The following is a 19646-nucleotide window of genomic DNA, read 5'->3' on the forward strand; positions in this document are numbered from 1 at the left end:
ACGTTCTGATTGACGCAAGGACAGTTACCATGGTGTGTTTGTGAATTATTTATAAAATGTTTTACCACATTAATTAGAATCCAAAAGCTCATAACTGCCAAACAAAATGCAGTTCTGCTGGTTAACAATGTTACAACTAATGTATATTGCATACTTTTGTATTATGAGATTTTCCATTGTGATGCATCTTAATGTAAAAAGGATAGGTATATTTACACAACCTTCTCATGCCAGACTCGTCATGCATGTGTATGGTCTTTTCTGATGCATGTTTGACTTAAACATGCTTATTATAAACAAATGATTCAGTGTTCTTTGCGTAATTTATCTTGAGGTGAGTAGATTTTTTTCATCATGCCAAAATGAGTGTGTCCTCATGCTTTTGATGATCTTAAAATGTGTTTTGCACAGAAATTCTTACACATAATTTGAAACAATCTGTCACTGTGGAAAAAAATACTGCATTTAATGTGAGAAGTTTGCCACTGCCAGCAGCTGCAAAAGAGAGAAACTTCATAAGCTTTGAAGGACTTGAATAGCATGTTTTGAATTGTGCCTGGAGTTCTGAATCAGTGGCAGTTTTCTATCCCTTCTATGCCTTCTCAAGCAAGTGGGCTGATCGTTTCAAAACTCAAAACTAAGCATTAAGTTTGTTGTTAGTAAATTATAACCACCTGAACCGAGTTTCATGGCAACCCTTCTAATAGTTGTAGTGACATTTTATATTAAAAAAATCGACATAAAAGTCAACCTCATGGTGGAGTCAGAGGAAAAGTCAGGGGGTCACCAAAGTCAGTAGGCTTTGTCCTCTGGGGACAATGAATGTCTGTACAAAACAATTCAATAGTTTTTGAGATCGACAGATCAACAGACCAAAGTTACTATGAAAAAGAGCAAGAATGTAATACGGTAATCATCTACAATGAGGCAACCTCTGCCAGAGCTGGCTGTTGTAGTCCTGAATAGTCCTGAATTCCTCAGGAGGCTTTTACAGCGAGGCGCGGACAGACCTCCAGGCACTATCCGTTGTGTCGTCAAGGCACGACCCATTGCAGTTTCCAAAATGCCAGGTGGCGTACAAACAAAACATTCTGTAAGAAGTAAACGAGCGTTACCTGAAGAACGCCATAGACCAAACATGGCTGCACACTTAATAAAAACAGACACAAAATAAAAAAGGGGCTTTGTTGTTATGACTGGTTTTATTTTGTTGACTTGTTCTGATTGGTCTGATAGGGTAAAAATGAGATGTCTCACACTTTCCAACACTTCAAGTGAGCTCCAAAAGACAGGCTGGAACATGCTTTTGAACACAGGCAAAAGTGTAAGGAAGGTCATTCACAGATGTCAGCTTTTTTTTTTTATACTTGTACGTTGTATAACACCACTAGCAGGTCAAAGTTTTTATTTTTCCTGTGAAATATCTCAACATCTGAATCTAGTGTCACATTTAGGTTGACATTTGTGGTTTTGAATCAAATGTCTCAACAACTACAGGATGAATTGCCCTGAAATTTAGTTAAGACATGCATGTTTCTCTCAGGATGAATTGTACTATATTCAGTGATCCCCTCTCTTTTCATCGAGTGCCATTATCAGGTCAAAATGTAAATTTGTTTATGACTAAATACCTGCAAAACCAATGACGTTCTCATCAGCCTGTTCTCACAGCCTGCACTGTGTTGCATATGACAGCACGCTGGCATGTCAAATAAGGTAGTGAACATGGTAAACATTATACCTGCTTAGCATCAGCAAAATTCCTGCTTTACATTATTAGAAGAATTGTCAAAATGCTATATTTTTGAGAAAGGAAATGTTGACTTAACAAGCTGATAAATACAGTGTATATATCAAATGATCATATATGTCGTCTTTATGACTTCTCTGACAAGCCATAGTAAAATTTGACAGATTTATCCTGATTATTTGCCTGTTAGTGAGTGCATTTAAACAGCGATAATGTAATCGATGCAATCTATTCTCAACATAATTGCAGGATTAGCAGTTTTTTTCTTATTGTTCAGACCCTGGTCCTGACCCTGACCCTGAGCTGATGGAACCCATCCAGCCCTCAGTCTCAGTTTCACCACATGGACGATTTGAACGACTCCAGGAAGATCCCAACTACATCTCCCACTTCACCAGGGCTCCAGGCCATAAAGGCCAACGACGACTCCACTGCTTCCTGCTCAGGTAATTCAAGGACTGTTAAAGTAGCCTTTGTAGAACTCAAGTCAGAAATTCCCTGTTACAGATACTGTAGATCATATTTACAACTTTTTTGTATTTCAGTGATCTGCTACAGTGGAGTTAGTAACAGCTGGTGTCACCAAATGCATCAACATGAACAATTTTCAGGATTAAAGGGAAATTTTGCTTTATATGGATGTCCAATCGGTGTTGATGGTTAATCTAGTCAACTGAAGCAATAAATTCCTCAGTGCATGCTATATTAAAAAAGCTGAGTTCTCCTGCTCGCTGAGCCGTGTCGGCAGTGCCTACATGTACAATTTGAGCAAATGCACCACCAGTCGCTGTTTGCTCTCGGCAGCTCTTGTTCTGTATGATCCCTGCCGGCCACATCCTCACGCACGGCCGCAGCTTCTGCCTCGCTCCGCTACATTTCTTGGGCCGTATACTTTGGCTAAGTCAGCCGAAACACTGTAAAATGTATCCTCGTTCATAACACCCTCTGCACTCATATTTTGGCTGTTGAAAAACGTTATTTTGCAATACAAGCGAGCAAGCCTGTACTTCTTCCTTGCCCCCAACTACATCATTGTACACGTCAAGTTACAGTGCTGATGCTAGAAGAACAACAGATGTCGCAGCTGCACCCCAGAGATACAGAAGACACAAGCAACAACTGCAGGCTTTGCTCCATATTCTGCCTTTGATTAAAACGGCCTATCAGCTTCTGATTGTGAGGAATCATCTGAATCATAATAGACACATGGTACATTTGTGGTGTTTGATAAGCTGCATGATGGAATCTGGTCTTTCAATGAAGGTCCTGCCCCTTACCATTAACCAGTTTACACGCATTAGCATGGCTTTACATACAAATATTTGCTTTTTCCGTGATATAAACTGAATTGGAGGTGGAACTGACTGGAAGTCCTTGCCTTTGTCTCCTCACTGCTGCAACCACATATCTTGTGCTTGATTGTGCTGTTTTCATATCATCGTCTAGCTAGTATATATTTCTATTACCCCATCCATTGCCATGAAATGACTGTCTGATATAGAGGGTAACAGTGATGCCTGAGTACCCCTAGAACATTCACCCATTCGATATGGCACCCCACCTGCCAGGATGTAAAGGTTGCATGTTATCTAGATAAGCGCCGCTGCCGGATGCCTGAAGTCAAAGTCTGAATGGTGCCCTTAGGCATTGAGCCACTTGCACCAACACTGGTAGAAGCAGCCTGTCGAATGTCAAACTTAACATCAAGTCTTACCTTTGCTAGACGTACCTGAAGGTTATTGGTCAGTGTTTCCCCAATTCAACAGAAAAGATTTCTTAAAAAGGTCAATTTTATACATGATTTCTTGAGAGTTCATTCTTGATCTTGGAAACAGTACTTTGATCAAGGTCAAGGTCCATTTTTTAACTGTTTCCAGGGCAGCTTACAATTTTTTCCGGAGCTCATGCTAAACAAACTATCCACTAAAGGAATCCATGAGATGCTGTTGAAAGTAAAAAAAAATGGAAAAGCTAGTAAGTGGCCATAACATAATCTCTTGATTCATTTCTGACTTCTCCCTCATTCTTCATAGGTACTTCCTGGCAGGATTGGGACTTTTTGTCCTGGGTCTCCTGATTGGCTGGTTCACTCACACACCTTCCACCAAACCACCTGTTCCTCCGTCCGACAGTTCAGACCTGCTGGAGGAGCTGCTTAAAGGCATCACAGCAGACAAGATAGATGCTCTTCAGAGGTAAGTTCACAACTTGCGCTACAAAAAAAAACAAAAAACACATTTTACTGAAAGAATTAAACTTTTGTTGTGGACGTAAACAAAACAAAGGCAGCAAGAGGTGTGTGTGACATTGTGCAAGTCCAACCACTCACTAGCCCTTTTCAACTCACGCTCAGGTGCTGAGTGGTTCCAAAGACTTGCTGAATTTAATGTGTGTGTAGAATAATGTGTAGAAATGTGTAGAATATAATAACTTGCAGCATGGATGTATTGTGCAAATGTTCTTTTTATTGTTCCTGCGTTAATGTGTCTGGTGGTAGAGAGCTAACAAAAGAAGAGGAAGCAGAGTGAGCGTCTGGAAAGCAAAAGCATAAATCAGCTATGATGAAGTGACTAAAACAGGTTGAATATACTGTTTATTTTCTGAGGTAATTGCTTAGCAGTGTCATTTTTTCTTTTTTTTTTAAAAAAGAACAAAATAATAATTTGAGAGTCTTCTTTAGGTGAATGTTTTTTTCTATAATTGGTATTCAGATCTGAGAATGTTACTGGTGACAGTAAGTTGACTCACAATTGTGTTGTATTAGTCAATGATATGTAGAGTAGAAAGTGGCATTTATGCAAAAGTAAAATGGCAAAAATGTACAGATGTTTTAGGTATTATACAGTCAAGATTGTCCACATCAGCGTGGATGGTTGGCCGTACAAAGGTAGGATAGCAAGCATTTTTGCAACCCCGACAACAACCTTTCCTGAACGTCAACCAAGTACTTTTCATTTTAACCTTAACCGTGATTTTTACTTAAGAAGTACTTTTAGTTGCCTAAACCTCACCAAACATTAACCATAAAGACAAAGTGTCCGACTTTGACACTCAAGACCGCTATTCACATCCTGTGTCCAGCCAACAGTCAATGTTGGTTTCTTGTTACTATGACCACAAGCTTTCCCTAACCTCAACCAAGTTGTTTTATCTGAGCCTTACCAAACCTTAACCACAGTGACAAAACATCCAACTTTGACACCTAAGACTAAGATTAGGTGGTGTTAGTAGATGTTTTTGTACAAACAATGTTGTTCTTCCGATCTGGGGGTGCCAGATCAGAAAACGCTCAAATGGGTCGTTCTGGAAGGCAACAACAAACGACACATTTTGTGGTTTAATTGTAGGTTTGCGGACTTTAGAGAAAAATAAGAAAGTAAATCCTAGTGAAAGTCACCAAAACAAGGAAAGAGAAAAACAAAATGCGAGAAGAAGGATTTTAGGAAGGAGTTGTTGGAAAAGCAAAGCAATGCTGTTATGATGGAGTTCAGTTGAATGGACGTTCAAAGGAGGTAGGAAAACAGACAGAGAGGATTATAGTTTGATGCTCCCTAAGTCTAAGATCACCATAATCAAAAGTTTGATCTATTTATATCCAAAGAGGAAGGGAAAGACTCAGAGATAGCAGAGAGAAAGCAGAAAGCAGAAATAAAGTCTCTCCACCAGGTAGCAAATCTTTTTTTAACACTGATACAAACCTCCGTCAACCCGAACGCTGCCTTCTCCAAGCCAAAGGATCACGGGATGCCTGGGTGTATGTGTCTCTGTGAGATAACTGGCTTTGCCACTGAACTGAGACAATCATGTCACCATGGTTTCTCCCTCTGAGTTTTCCACACTTTTCATTATTTATTTTCTCACATTTATATTTCAAGGTGCCAGAAGCACCGCCATCCACCTATCCATAACCACCAAAGACCAATACATCCTACATCTCAACCATCTATGAGGATGATGGAGTATTTGTTTTGGTTGATAGATGACAGCGAGACAGTTACTAATGAAATTCACCACCCACTATAATCATAATTTATAATTTATTATAATTTATTTATCAGTGGCCGTCTGTCAGAGACCAGCATGAACTGTAACAATATTGATAGATACAGTCCCACATTAACTTGAACTACTGTGGCCTGTAGTTGACCTTTATTGTACAATATGCCACATTTTCACGTTCACGTTCAAGTAGAGGATTACATTGGCTGGTGTGAAATCTGTCAATCGTACAACCAGACCAAGATTGCTTGAAAACAGTTTAAGTTTCAGATTTCTCACTCATTCTTAGGCTCAAGGGGTGTGTGTAGAACAAACAAGCTAATTTCGAAGTTAACCTGGCTCTTAAGCACATCTGTGCATGCACTATACAGAAGCAGGATTTTGGAGACACTCTGTGCCTGTGATTCACCGCTTGTGAATCGAGTTAACTCGTTCCTTTCTAAGAGTTCGTTCGCGAATCTAACATCATAAGATGCCTGTTTTTTCTCCCGTCTCTACCTGTTTCTCATTATTCATAAGATGGGCTCAATTTGCAGTGTAATAATACAAATAATGGTTATAATCAGTTATTTATAACACCAGAGAGTTATAACACCAGAGAGCATATATATACACTTAAGAAGCATTAAAGTGCAGCATGACCTTCAGTCAGTTAGCGGAATTTGATTTCCCCACGTGGGTCCATGCAGTGCTGATGATGCAGGATGACATCAACTAAAATGCAACTATTGTATAATTTTTTTCCCCTTGGTCCAGACCAAATGAAACAAAATACATGTCTGAAAACGCCCTGAGAAACCTGCTCTGCTTTGTGTTCACATAATAAATGAACCAGACAGGAGTCCACTTGAAAGCTGATCCTTCTTTTCCAGGTAGTCTTGGTTCGGTACCTTCTCTTGGTGTTCTGTCTTAATGTGATTCGAACCAGTTTTTACATTTCATTTCAAATTCAAAACATGCTCTCTGACAAAATGTATTGAAATCCTTGACAGAAAATTCAGAGCCCCATTCCATTACTGTTGTTTTTAGCAAAGACCCTAATATAAAAATGCTATTTATGGATTCTCCAGGTTGGCAAGTATCCAATGAACACATTATAATATATTGTCTCTCACTAGTCTGTATATATAAAATGGGAGTTTTTGAAGACAAATAAGATTGTGCTGGGACTTTTGCCATAGCTTAGGGTTTAGTGAATGGACTAATTCTGCCTGAAACTCTTATAATGGGTTGGCTCTTTCATTCAGCCAACAACACATGTTCTTCTCCATTCAAACCTTTAGGTTTTCCTTTAGCCTGATAATTCTATTATTTACTTTATGGGGCACAGAAAACTGAGAAATAAAGCCGCCTGAGTTACTTTGTGTTGAGTCTGGGAGAAGAGAAGCAAAAGCGAGAGCTAGACGGCGGCAGACAAAGTGAAAGAGACACATAAAAGGACCTAAGAGAAATAGAGACTAAAGAGACGATGGCAGTGGGGGAGCATATTTTAACAGCTTTGCATGACTATACAGGGGAAATATTCCAGTGTGAATAAATTGCTGTTTGGTTTGTGGGATTCTCATTATGTGATTGATTAAATGATTGTTATATCTGCCCAAGTAGCTCAATATTCAATGAATAACAATCGACAAGTGTATTGTTTGGAATAGTGTAGTCTTTAGCGCAGATAGATGACTTTTGCTTGTTTTTTTTATTATTTTACATTTCCCACTCTTCCTTGTTTCTCAGCCAAAGGGCCTCCAACGTTTTTTTCCCTTAATAGGGGTGTCAAGGCAAAACATAGCACACTTTTTTTTTCCAACTCGTCACTGTAGAAACTTTATGCTTCCAATTCTTTTTCAATTTACACTTCAAAGAGGTGTGTAAGCATGCAGAGCTACTTTGAGAGAAACTGGATTAAGTTCAAATCCCTGGGAGATGGTTTCCCACTGCTAGTATCTTGGCCCGTCTGATACTTATCTCTCCAATTATACTACTGTAATAAATTCACTATAACAGCTATAGGGAAGTGCATCCAAGCATTTTACGTTTTTTGTTTTTTCTGCATATAGTCCCACACATAGCTCAAATGTGAACAAATGCATTTAGTTTGAGAGTTTTTGAGTGTTTTTAGGGGGTAATCCTTGAGATGCTGTTTTTAAGCTCCGGGCTATAATTGCTACTGATTCTGGCTGGTTGATGTCTTGGGGGGACGGATCTTTATCTAGCTGATATGGCTTTATCTGGACGATATATATCTTGCTGTGCTGGCACCTGGACAACTATCGTCGGGTATCACTATCTTATAATGTTTGGAGTCTTGCCGCTGTGCATTTTTTGTTTGTTCTTTGAGTTTTCTGTTTATATCAAGATATACCCTCTTGGCTTATTGATGTATAGGTATTTTATTTCAGTAGGACTGATAACTGTACTTGTTGCATGGGTTTCATAAATTTAACATTGAGATTGGCACACTTAAAAGCTACGACATCGAGTTTGTTACACCAAATCACATCAGCAGTGAGCTTACACATGGGCACTTTGTGGAAAGCTAGCTAGGGGTCTCAATTTGTTTCTTTCCATTTGTTGTTGTTTTGTGAAGTTTATTATTGTTGATTGTTGTTGAGCAGCAAGAAAATGCAACTTTCCGAGGACATGAAACAGCTGTGTCTATCTTGCTGGTTCTGAAATGGCAAGGTGGCTGTCATGGATATCGGCGCCACTGGTTTTGCTCCTCTGCATATTTGAAAAGCCTCATTTATGTCTTTAAATCCAATAAACACAAGTGATCCATACGCATAAGACGAACAACATCCAACCGAAAATATGCAAAGCAAACAGTTGGTTTATCACTAAACAAACAAAAATAGTGTTTGGAGAATGTTTTGGAACAGCCAAATGCTAGTTATAATAATTATGAAGGTATCAAAGTTTTGGAAAACTTGACTGTGCCTCTGTCAAGTTGGTCTGAGCAGGCAGAAAATAAAGGTTTACAAAATTGAACACACAACTTAGTACAACTGAAGCTTTCATGAGCAACAATTTGGTAACATCAACCAGTGATGGAGAGTAACAAAACAAACATTGATATATGTGTATGAAAATGTCACGGAGTCTTGCTCATTGTCTGAATAGCTCTCTGGGGATTTGAGTGTAAAAATCAGCCAAAAATAATAATAAAAAAACTGAAAAACAAAGAATAAATAACTGAACATAGCCCGGCCTGGAGCCTCAAAGCAGAAAACTGTTTATTCCACTTCAGCTTATGCTCTCCAGCTGATTACACCACAAATTGACTTTGTCCAGTTTAAAGTGAAAAACTGTAATTTATTCTGACATTTCAAAGACTTTCAGACGAGCTGAACACTTTGTGGAACTCACTGAAGGAGAAGGATTTCAGGAGTTGTTGTGCACGACAGCTGAACGTAATTTAATCATGTAATACATTTTTTCATTAAATCAAGTAAAAAAACAAGTCCATCTTGAATTATATGAAGACCAAATACAGACCAACTGTCGAGGCAACTTAATGTTAATATTGAAAGACAAATTATTTGGCTTTTGTTTTATAAAATGTTTTCTTTAGTTAGTCTAATTAAAGTCATTTTAATCTAATGAACATCAGTAGGTATGAATTAATACAGGTTTTATCTGTTCTAATGTCAGTCTTGTTGAATGAACTAATGTGGTTTTTGATTGCTTTACTAATTGCTATCTTGTTGCTTCAATTAATGCTATTTTCATTGCTACAACTAATAAGCATTTGTTTTCATGAAATGACCTAAGGCCTAAGTTACATTAAAAAAGTACAACAAACATACAAAACAATTTTACATGTATTTATATATTTTCACATATGGCATTAACAAAAACCTACCAACATTCCTGTTCTTCCAAGATTTCTTTTCAACATATAACATGTAACTTCAATACATGAAGCATGTATTAAGAACTTCCTAAGAAGAACGATGTCAAAAGTGGCCTGCAGGGTTCCAGAGACAAACATCCAAGATTCTGGACAAGGTTTTGAAATCACAAGTCAAAGCAGTGTGTGTTGCAAACATACTACTTCCTCAAGAACACTATCAAGAACACTAAGAAGTGAAGAAGAATGGAGCAAAATCAAAGAAGTCACCGCAAGAGAACATTAGTCTTTCAGCAGAACAAGAAGTCTGCCATCAAGCATATAATCATGTACTTTCTCAACTGATCTACATCTACTATGTCACACCTAGTGTATGTCACAAGCAACTCACCATGTATCCCTTCAGTCCCTCATAGTCTTCATTCGGATTGTTGCACTAAGAGTGTGCATGCTCATCTTATATGGATGGTCTCATTCTGAGGAAAGAAAATGTCAGCAGTTAGAAAAAAAACCTCTGCAGCCTTGTTTGCAAACTGCAAGTTTTCAATTCAGTAATCCTGACCTTGGGCCAGGAAGGCTAAAAACAAGCTGGTTCAATATTTGTCTCAAGATATGTTGGAGAGTTTCCCCAAAATCAGACCAGAAAAATGACTTTCAACAAAAGCAGTTCTAAGCAGGGATAGTCTTCCCCTGGGTAGAACTGATTTGCTTTCAACTGAGATGTTGTTGGCAAGAATTTAGTTCTACACATGTGAACAAGAGGTTGGCTTGAAAATAAAGCAACAACCACCGTGTATTACAATATCATTGTGGCTAGAACTGTTTCTTACAATATCATTGTGGCTATTACACAAAATTATAGCCTGGAATCGCCAGACCAATTCACAAATGCCTTTTAGTCTGGAACCTCTCAGTTCATTTTCGATTTCCAAGGGGCGTCAGAACATTCAACATAAGCGGCAGCCATCTCGGTTGTTTGCGAAAATGCGCTTAAACCCTTCATGTTGGATAAACAGTTGTGATTTACCCGACCAGAATCAGGCCGGATAGAAATCTGTTGGGGGGGCCAGACGCATCAGCCAGAGCTAATAAAACATGAGCTCTCAGATTTGTCTGGTTCCCAGGCTACCAACATTACACAATGGTATAATTTCATTTTTAAATGTAATAATCATAACAATGGTATATCATGACACTCCTCTTGGATCATATCCTCAATATTGTTCAATGGAGAGCTGGTCAGAGGTTGTTGCAATGGCTACAAATAATAAAAACCATTGTAAACTTGGGATAATAAAATATGCATTACTTGATTAATTAATAGGAAAAGTGATATATGAAATGATAATCAAGTGGACAGGTGGTGGGATTGGGGTTGATCAGGGGTGCTGTAGGGGAGTGGCGTGGTAAGGGAGACTGAATTATGGGTGGCTGGCGGTCCTCCAGCACAGGTCTCCAGCAATGGAAAGACATTGTTCAACGTGGTCTTTTGGTTGGAAAGGCCAGGCCTCAAAGTGGGCATGACTGGTTGAATAAGGATATCGGCATCAAACAGCTGCTAGATGTCTCCCACAGCTCTGATTCTGAACAGTGTCCTAGTATGATCCATCAGTCTACAGGTTCTCATCTACCTTCACATCACTGCAGCTCATTTCGCTGATTACTTCCTCTTCTCATTTAAGTAGTGTTAATCAGTGAAATCTACTGCTTTAGTGACTGATTGCAGTGACTGTCTGGCCATGATAGTGCAAGCACTTTTCTACATCAGACATTTGTGGATGAATTAAGATGAGCACCATATATTCCAAGGACTTCATGTTGTTTTGTTACTCCCCTTTATGCTGTCTATATGGTATATGCTGTGTGTGTGTGTGTGTGTGTCAATGCAGTAGATGTCATGATCAAGTAGAATACTTACTTATTAGCTACCATATGTCCTTTAGAATGGTATATCAGGACGCTTCAATGATAGTTCTGGTCTATAGTAACACGCTATTTTAAACTGCATGTAACCATAGCAACAGTACTTATGCTTCATATTACACTGGGTTGTACATAGGGTTGAGTGAAAAGCTCTCACAGTCTCAACAACATGTTGAACACAATAAGCCTCACATATGTAGTATTTACTGCCGGGTTGTTAACATTGAATTACAAGTCCACATGTGCGGTGCAGGTGTTCATTTTATTGTGTAATCTCCCAGAGGTGATCTAACTGTTCAGGGGTTCAAGGGTTCCTTTAATGGTCATTTTACAACACAAGGTTGTATATAACGAAATGTACATTTGTTGTCCCTTTATGCTACACACACACACACACACACACACACACACAAACAACACAGAACAAACAACACAGAACAAAACATAACAGAAAAACTATTAACTTTGACGGTGAGAGCGGGATGAATTTAACAGTCTAGTCCAGCTGCTCTGGAGCCTGGCGGTACTGCATCGGATACTTCTATATCGCTTCCCATATGGCAGCAGGGTGAACACGCTGTAGCTGGGGAGGGTATTGTCTTATAGCATCCTTCTGGCTCTGCGCAGGCACCTCACCTCACCGATGTCACTGATGCTCTGTAGATGGGTACCAATGATGTTCTGGGTGGTTTTAGTCATGCACTGCAGAGCCCTCCTGCCTTGGGCCGTGCACATTCAACGACAGTTTGTAATGTTTCCAGTGAAGATGCTTTCTTTTGCTCTTCTATAAAAGTTGACTATAATTTGGCACAGGAATTTTGCCCTCCTCAGTTTCTGTTTCTGAGCTTTCTTAACCAGGATGGAGATGTGAGATGATTCCCAGGAACCTGAAACTGTTCACCTGCTCCACCTCAGCTCCACTGATATAGACAGAAGGTGTCCATATTTCCAGATTAAGATTAACTGCACTCCATGTGAAAAAGGCTGTATCAAGCCTTTTGTGGCTCCAGAGGGAGCTGTGTGAAGTCTGATAAATCGACTGTTTAAACATGTCTAACTTGTCTAAGGTTATGTTACATATAGCACGATATGTGTATGCATGCAGGCAGACTTGCATATTGCTGGATTTCTATGAGATCCTGGTGTTTGTATGGGTGTGGTATGTGAACTTGAAACACAGCCCTTGACAAAGTAACACTGTGACAATATGACAGCCATATCAGTAACACTGTGTTTGGTGTTCCCAATAACATCACACTGTGAATAGCAATATGATGGTGAATAGATGAATACAAATCCACTGCATAATAAGTGAGACAGCATCCAAAGTGAGACATTATGCAATTTGCAGCAGTTACATTTAAATTATTCTAATGTTCAATGTCCCAGTGTTTGGTGTTGAAATATAGAGGAGGCATATTTTATTCTCATGAAGAAGATTTCTTGCTGATATAAAGCAATCGAGGGAGAAAGAGCAGAGAGGAGGCGGATACTCAGAGAGGGGAATGAGAGAAACAAATGAAGATGGAAAGGCTGAGCAGGCGTCAGGGAGTGAATACAAATAAAGAGAGAGAGAGAGAGAGAGAGAGAGAGAGAGAGAGAGAAGATGAGAGCAGTTTACGCCATGATACACAAGCACCGTGTTGATGCAACGGTGGGAGGAACTGGTGACGGCGATGATAAATTATGTGGTTGATTGAAACTTTTGTGATACAAAGGTTTCTGTCTTTCTTTCTGGACAGTTTGTTTTATTATTGCCAACCCATTATGTTTACAGGATTAAGTGTACTGGCACCTATATCATCTGGCTAATGAAAAGAATACATGTGGCTAAAGCTGGAATGATGATTCTCCGAGGATACATCTCTATGCAGAGAAGTGTGTTATGGGCAACTGTATTGGTCACACAGGCTAGCAAAGGAGCCCACGAGCACATTTCCTAAATCTCAACAACATGCCATGTGGACCTGAAGGTCAATCAAGATTGGTTGATCCCACTTCACCTATCAGGAGTCTGGTTCGAAACAGAGAAGAAAAAACACAAATCTGTATAGAAGTTCCAGCCTTAAGTTTGGGGATAATGTATGAAACCAAACATGGAACATGGACACTTGAAATGACAAGTCTTAATGATACAGGTAGCACTTGTGATCTCACATCTTGGCGATTTACTTGTGCAGGCCAACCCATTGGTAGAAAGTGCTGGAACTTGTTGTCTTCTCGGAGAAAAAAAAAGTTTCCATTCTACATCAGTGGTATGCAGATGAAACAGTGGACTGTAAGGAATAAATCATCTGAGGGCAACAAGTCTTGGTCAAAATTCATGGAAAGACTGGCCATCTGTACAGTGCAAAATATGGCTTGTGTATCCCAGCATGAACAGAGAAGAAAGACCAAGCCACAGCAGGAATACGTAAGAGACTGAGAGTGTTGATGGGGTTTTTTTGCTGAGCGTGCATGTGTACTGCTCAGTCAAGGCAGGGCTTCATTACGAGGATACACCCTCCGAGAGCTGTGGTTACGCACAGTGGGTACCGGTGATATGCTCTGTATGTATGCGTGTGTGGGTGTTTTTATGGGTGTATGTATGTGGTCACCTACTTTCTCTTGCTGAAAAAGAGATTGTCGGAGTTGATTTGAGAGAGCCTTACGATGACATTTTTACTCAGAGAAGAATCCTCTTATCCTGTTCCAATGTATCCAATTCAAATTAAAAAAAATAATAATGTGATAGATTTAAAAAGATTATTATGTTACTACACCATTATGAATAATCAGGCCATACTTAAACTTAATAAGAGACAGGAAGTTGAAAAAGCTAACTTAAAATGTAAAATGATAATTTGAAAATGTAACGTGACAATGAAAACAGTGAAATTTAAAATGCAAAAGTTAAATGGAAATTGAAAGCTTAAATTGTAAAGATGACATTGAAAATGGTAATGGGAAACATCAAAATGGGAAATGGAAAAGCTTAAATAGAAAAAGGAAAATCCTTTTTATTCTTAAGTTTAATTATGGCCTGAGTATTCCTAGCAGTGTAGTAAAATAATAATCCTTTAAAATGTATGTCTTTTAATTTTGTATTTGGACTTTTAATTTGAATTATGACCAAAAATATCCTCCATATCACTGTCTCTTACACACAGAACATACTCAGCATTTGAAGTCCTCTTAACAGGTGAATCAGCGTAACAGCAGAATAAGCTTCAATCCTAAATATCCAACATAACTCGTATACAAAAGGCAAAGCTGCACTGCCTTGACAGACTAAACATCTATCTATCTATTAAATTTGTTCTAAATGCATTCCTTCACACAGCCTGCATTTTGATGGGAATGTGATGGGAAGGAACATCTTCATCCTGACCAGAAACCTCATTGGTATGCTTTGAAACATGCATACATATATAACATGCAACACACGTGGAAACATTATCAGGGCCTGCTGGTAGAGATAATGGTTAGTGAAAATTCAGTCAGGAAGGCAACTTTTCATATGTTTGCTATCTCTCATTGATGTGTTTGCTCTGCATCAAACTGAGTCAATTTGCTGTGGGTGTTTCCCCTATTTACGTGAAACGAATACAAAATATTTTGAGAATCAAATATTCAAGCTTTATTGGTTTACAATGTGTCCCCGAAAAGTTTTCAGCATGGTCCTTTGTAAAGGACTGCACTATAGTTAGCTTAAATTTACAACAGTTTTCAATGTATTCCAATGGCAACACACAAATATAAATCATGCATCGTTGTCTAGAAATTTCTCAGACCAGTCCAATTAGTATGTTTTGATTGAACATCTCATCCCAGCATGTGGTAATGAATTACATCACTTCCCCTCATCAGTGCCCAAAGGTAGAATTGATATTACCCCATGCGAGGAGAATCATTATCATCACTCATTAGGAAACTCATTGCAGTGTTAAGAAATGTCATCTCCACAGGCATTGCAGTCCAGGCTGACATGTCATTACGGCAGGTGGACATGTCATCAGCGCTGGTATTGATGAGACTGTGACAGATAAACAGGGCGGAAATGTCATCATCACAGATCATAGCATCACTACTGCCAGTATAGACACACAGACGGTAACCAGCAGTCCAAATATGACCACAGCCATCACTGAAGTTGAGAATCTTGTCACGCTTGGTAGAAAAGTAATCAATCAAGGGAGAAAAATAAAAACTTTACTGGCATGGCACTTCAAACAAAAACAAAGTTACAAAGTGCTTTACAATGCAAAGCAGGATACACGATGATAAAACAGCAAAGGCATCATGGAAGATTGGTAAAGGACCACAGTAAAGATAAAAGCCGAAGATGATATCATAAAGCAAAAAATATATATAAAAGCACAGCAAAACACTATAGAAATGTAAGTCTTAAGAAAAGATTTAAGCTTACACTGATTTTGCAAGCCTAAGACTGAGAGGCAGGGAGTTACATAACAATCATAATCATCACTCTTGGCAATAAGATGCGGTTTTTAAGAGCCATGAGGAGGGCCTGCACTGATGGATTGAGGTACCATTCAGCCTCCATAGGGATCAAGATCATCATCTCTTGGAGGATCTGACTCCAGCAGCGTTATCCTGGAGACTGTATTTACTTCCCAGGGCGGTTGTTGCTGGAGTTATGAACTACCTCTGTGTGGGATGAAGGTGCTGCCTGCATGGGCAAAATGAGTTCCCATAAAAAGAGACAAACATGTACAATGTATAATCCTTAAGATTTCAATCATGGTTTGATTTAGTGACACCCTTGGTTACCATGGTAACAACAAGTGAAGTTTAATACTACAGCAAACAATCGTTGAGCAGCTATTTTGTCAGAAATAGAACAGAGGAGCAACTGATGTGTCTGTTTACAGCCCAGCCAAACCAACTCACGTTGTTTTAATGAAGAAGTCAGTCAACAAAATTGCAATTATCACCTGCAGCTCTTCATGAAAGAGTTGACTGTCTTCAGCCATGCCAGCGGCTTTGTGAGGCTGTACATAGGCACGGTGGTGCTTAGAGCTAAATGAGCTAACATCAGCACACAATGACAATGCTAACATGCTGTTCTTTGGCAGGTATAATGTTTACCATGTTCACCGTCTTAGTTGCATGTTACCATGCTAACATTTGCTTTTTAGCACTAAACACAAAGTACAGCTGGAGCTGACAGGAATGTCATTAGTGATGATTGATTGATTGATTGATTGATGATGGCGTTAGATGAAAAGTGACAGGACCACCAAAGTTATTACAATTTATCCTGCAGAGGACACGTATGTCGAAACCAAATTCCATGGCAATCCATCCAATACTTGTAGAGATAGACTGAAAGACATTGCCATCCCTGGAACCATGCCGCTGGAATGGCTAAAAGTGATCCTCTTACGATTTACTTTTACTTTAAATTACTATTGTCTTGTACAGTGGCCACATTTTTGATGAACAATTGCAGTCAGCGCTAACCATCATAAAATATACTGTATTTCTAGTTTGGACTGACTTTCTGGTTTAACTTAATGCACGTTCTATAGTTGTGTGCACAGTTTTGTGAAGGAATTATTATGGGCATTTCGGTTTTACCTCCAAATTAAGTAGCTTATCGTCTGACTGCTCCGTCCTTTCCCCATCACATTATGTTGGAGCAATATCACCATGCTCCCAGATGTCGGCAATTAATGTCACCATAACAAAACTATGGCCACATGTATAACAATAACACCAATTTTGTAATAAACCAGAATTTTCTTTTAAATCAGACTACATGGCAGGGAGGATCTAGCTGAAAGCTCAAAGAAAATGTGATGCTCTTACAATTGAGTGGCAGAAACTGTTGGCTATATGCCCACTATTTCTTCCATAGCAGTAACTTAAGACAGAATGTAGAACATGTTAATGAATACAGTATGGGTAAAAGGCCAGCAAGTCATCAGGTTATTCATTATCCATAAAGCACACAAAGGCAGTGACTGTATCTCAGTGGCATGTGTGCATGTAAATGTGTCCTATGACACCGTGCAGGAAGTACAAAAGCATCTGTTCCCTCTTGTTCTTTTTTTCTGCGGTGGTTTTGTATTTTGTTTTGTACGGAGTTACACAGTAGAGTTTGATTTGAGCCGTGAAGCTGTGTTGCTCTCAATACAGCAGCAAGCCAAATCCTGTTCTGAAGAATGCAGGAGTCAGAATATAAGAATATAGCATCCAGTCTCCTAGTGCTTCAAACAGCACTGTGAATAATAGTGAACCTGAATAAGATATAATTGATTTCTACAATGTGGAGCTCCTATGTGCATTTACATTATGTTGATTGCTTTGAAGGTATAGCATAACTGCTGGGAGGCTGATAGATGCAGCTGTGCCACAGCAGAGACGTGCAGAGCTTGTACATGCACACAACTTCAAAGTTAGCTCCTCCATATTCAGACCACAGCAAATTACAGTAAAATAACACTTATTATAGACTTCTTATAGGCTGATAAAGGCAAAATAACAGCTACTCGCTTTAAGCACAGGGATGAGCTTATTCCTACGTTCAAAGTCATGAGGTTATAATGAAAATGTAAAACAAGTACAACAAGCAGCCTCTTTAACAGGTCTACTCATCCTATGTTTGATTGCTTAGATTATGTAAATGCTATATATAACATTGTGCTGACACACATAAACAATGCTTCATTATGATACTAAAATGAGATTGGTTAATGTTCTTTCCATAATGATGGTATTCTAACAAAAGAATTAGAATAACCATGTAAATGCACTAACCCCACTTAAAATCACATTATGATTTGCTAGATCATGTTTACTAAAAAGATCAATTGATGCTCAATTCTCCTACTTTTTTAGGGACAATATTAACTGTAAATCAAAACAAAAATTAAAAGATTTGGTGGAGCATGTCTGGCTTTCATGTCGAAGGGCGAAGTTTGCGTCCTTTACCTGCTATTAACCTTAAACTTTTAATGAACTATAATCACAACCTCTCCCTAATCTTAATGAAGTGTTTAGTTGAATGTAGTTTATTTCCTATAATCACAATCTTTCCCTATCCATAACATACTGTAGTTGTAGAAAGCAAGAATTTGTGAAAACGTTGGCAGTAAAGGAAATAAAGAAAGGAACGTCATTGAATGCAACACGGGTTTTTGTACACAACCACTTGTGTGTCAACTGTCTGCATCTGTTTTGGCTGTCAGGGCCAAAGAGGTTGAAAAATAAATTGTCTCATGGTGGAAACTCAAGAGTCAAATCTGAGGAACTGAACCTTCAGCCAAGGGCTGTCTCTTCACTAACTTTAAACCCAATGTCTTGTCAAATGTCTCAGAAACATTGACAGACAGGGGAGAAACTTTACCTCTTTCGTACATTATTGGCAGGAGGAGGAACACAGTATAGTATAAAAGTATAGACATACGTCTATAGTCTGAGCTTTGCTGCAGTAGCCCTCAGACAGTTCTTTCAAAAGCAAGAACAAAAAGACCGCCCGTGGCAGAGATACAGTATGTGTCAGTGCCTTGATCAACCAATATAGTAGCTTTTTCTACTGGTCAGTGCACGTCAACTGCCTGTCATACCAAAACATCCCTGAAAGGAATGATGATTCTAAAAATCAGAAAATCAAGGAGGAACTCCACTTGTGTCCAAACCGACCAATCCTCTTATTGGTATTCCTATCTTATTTGAACCCTTTTGAACTGTGCTGCAATAGAATGTTTTTTCCTGATCCAGGGCTCTTGGTCTGATCCAGGGCTCAACTTTGTTGTAATGTTAAAAGGCACTATGACAGTGAGGATTTTCTCACTTCTCTCACTTTTCTGTCTGCATCTTTACCTATCACTGCACTCACACACACACACACACACACACACACACATACTTAGACACACATAAACATGTGCATACAGAACACACACAGCTTGTCGGAGTTTAATTGCTTTTTTACAAACGAGTACCTAGAGTTTCACACTCTAACAAGTTTGAGCGCAGTTAATTGTATTTTTGTCTCTGGGTGTGTTGGTGTGCGTACCTCACTGTGTATTCGAGTCAGGGGGATAAAGACAGAGCTGTTCTATCCCTTGTGAGTGTGTGATACCTGCTTTATTTACATGGCTCAGTCTGTGCCCGAAT

General features: G+C 39.0%; 1 protein-coding gene across 1 annotated transcript in view; it reads left to right on the plus strand.

Annotated features, from left to right (window-relative positions):
* The window catches only part of LOC139288060 (inactive N-acetylated-alpha-linked acidic dipeptidase-like protein 2), a 395466-nt gene that overhangs the window by 159513 nt on the left and 216307 nt on the right, over nucleotides 1–19646 (plus strand). Inside the window, 2 exon segments of the mRNA XM_070909308.1 lie at nucleotides 2020–2196; nucleotides 3784–3945. Of these exon segments, the coding sequence (XP_070765409.1) occupies nucleotides 2020–2196; nucleotides 3784–3945 (339 nt within the window).

The sequence above is a fragment of the Enoplosus armatus genome, chromosome 7, assembly GCF_043641665.1.
Source record: "Enoplosus armatus isolate fEnoArm2 chromosome 7, fEnoArm2.hap1, whole genome shotgun sequence".
In the NCBI taxonomy this organism is placed as follows: domain Eukaryota; kingdom Metazoa; phylum Chordata; class Actinopteri; order Centrarchiformes; family Enoplosidae; genus Enoplosus; species Enoplosus armatus.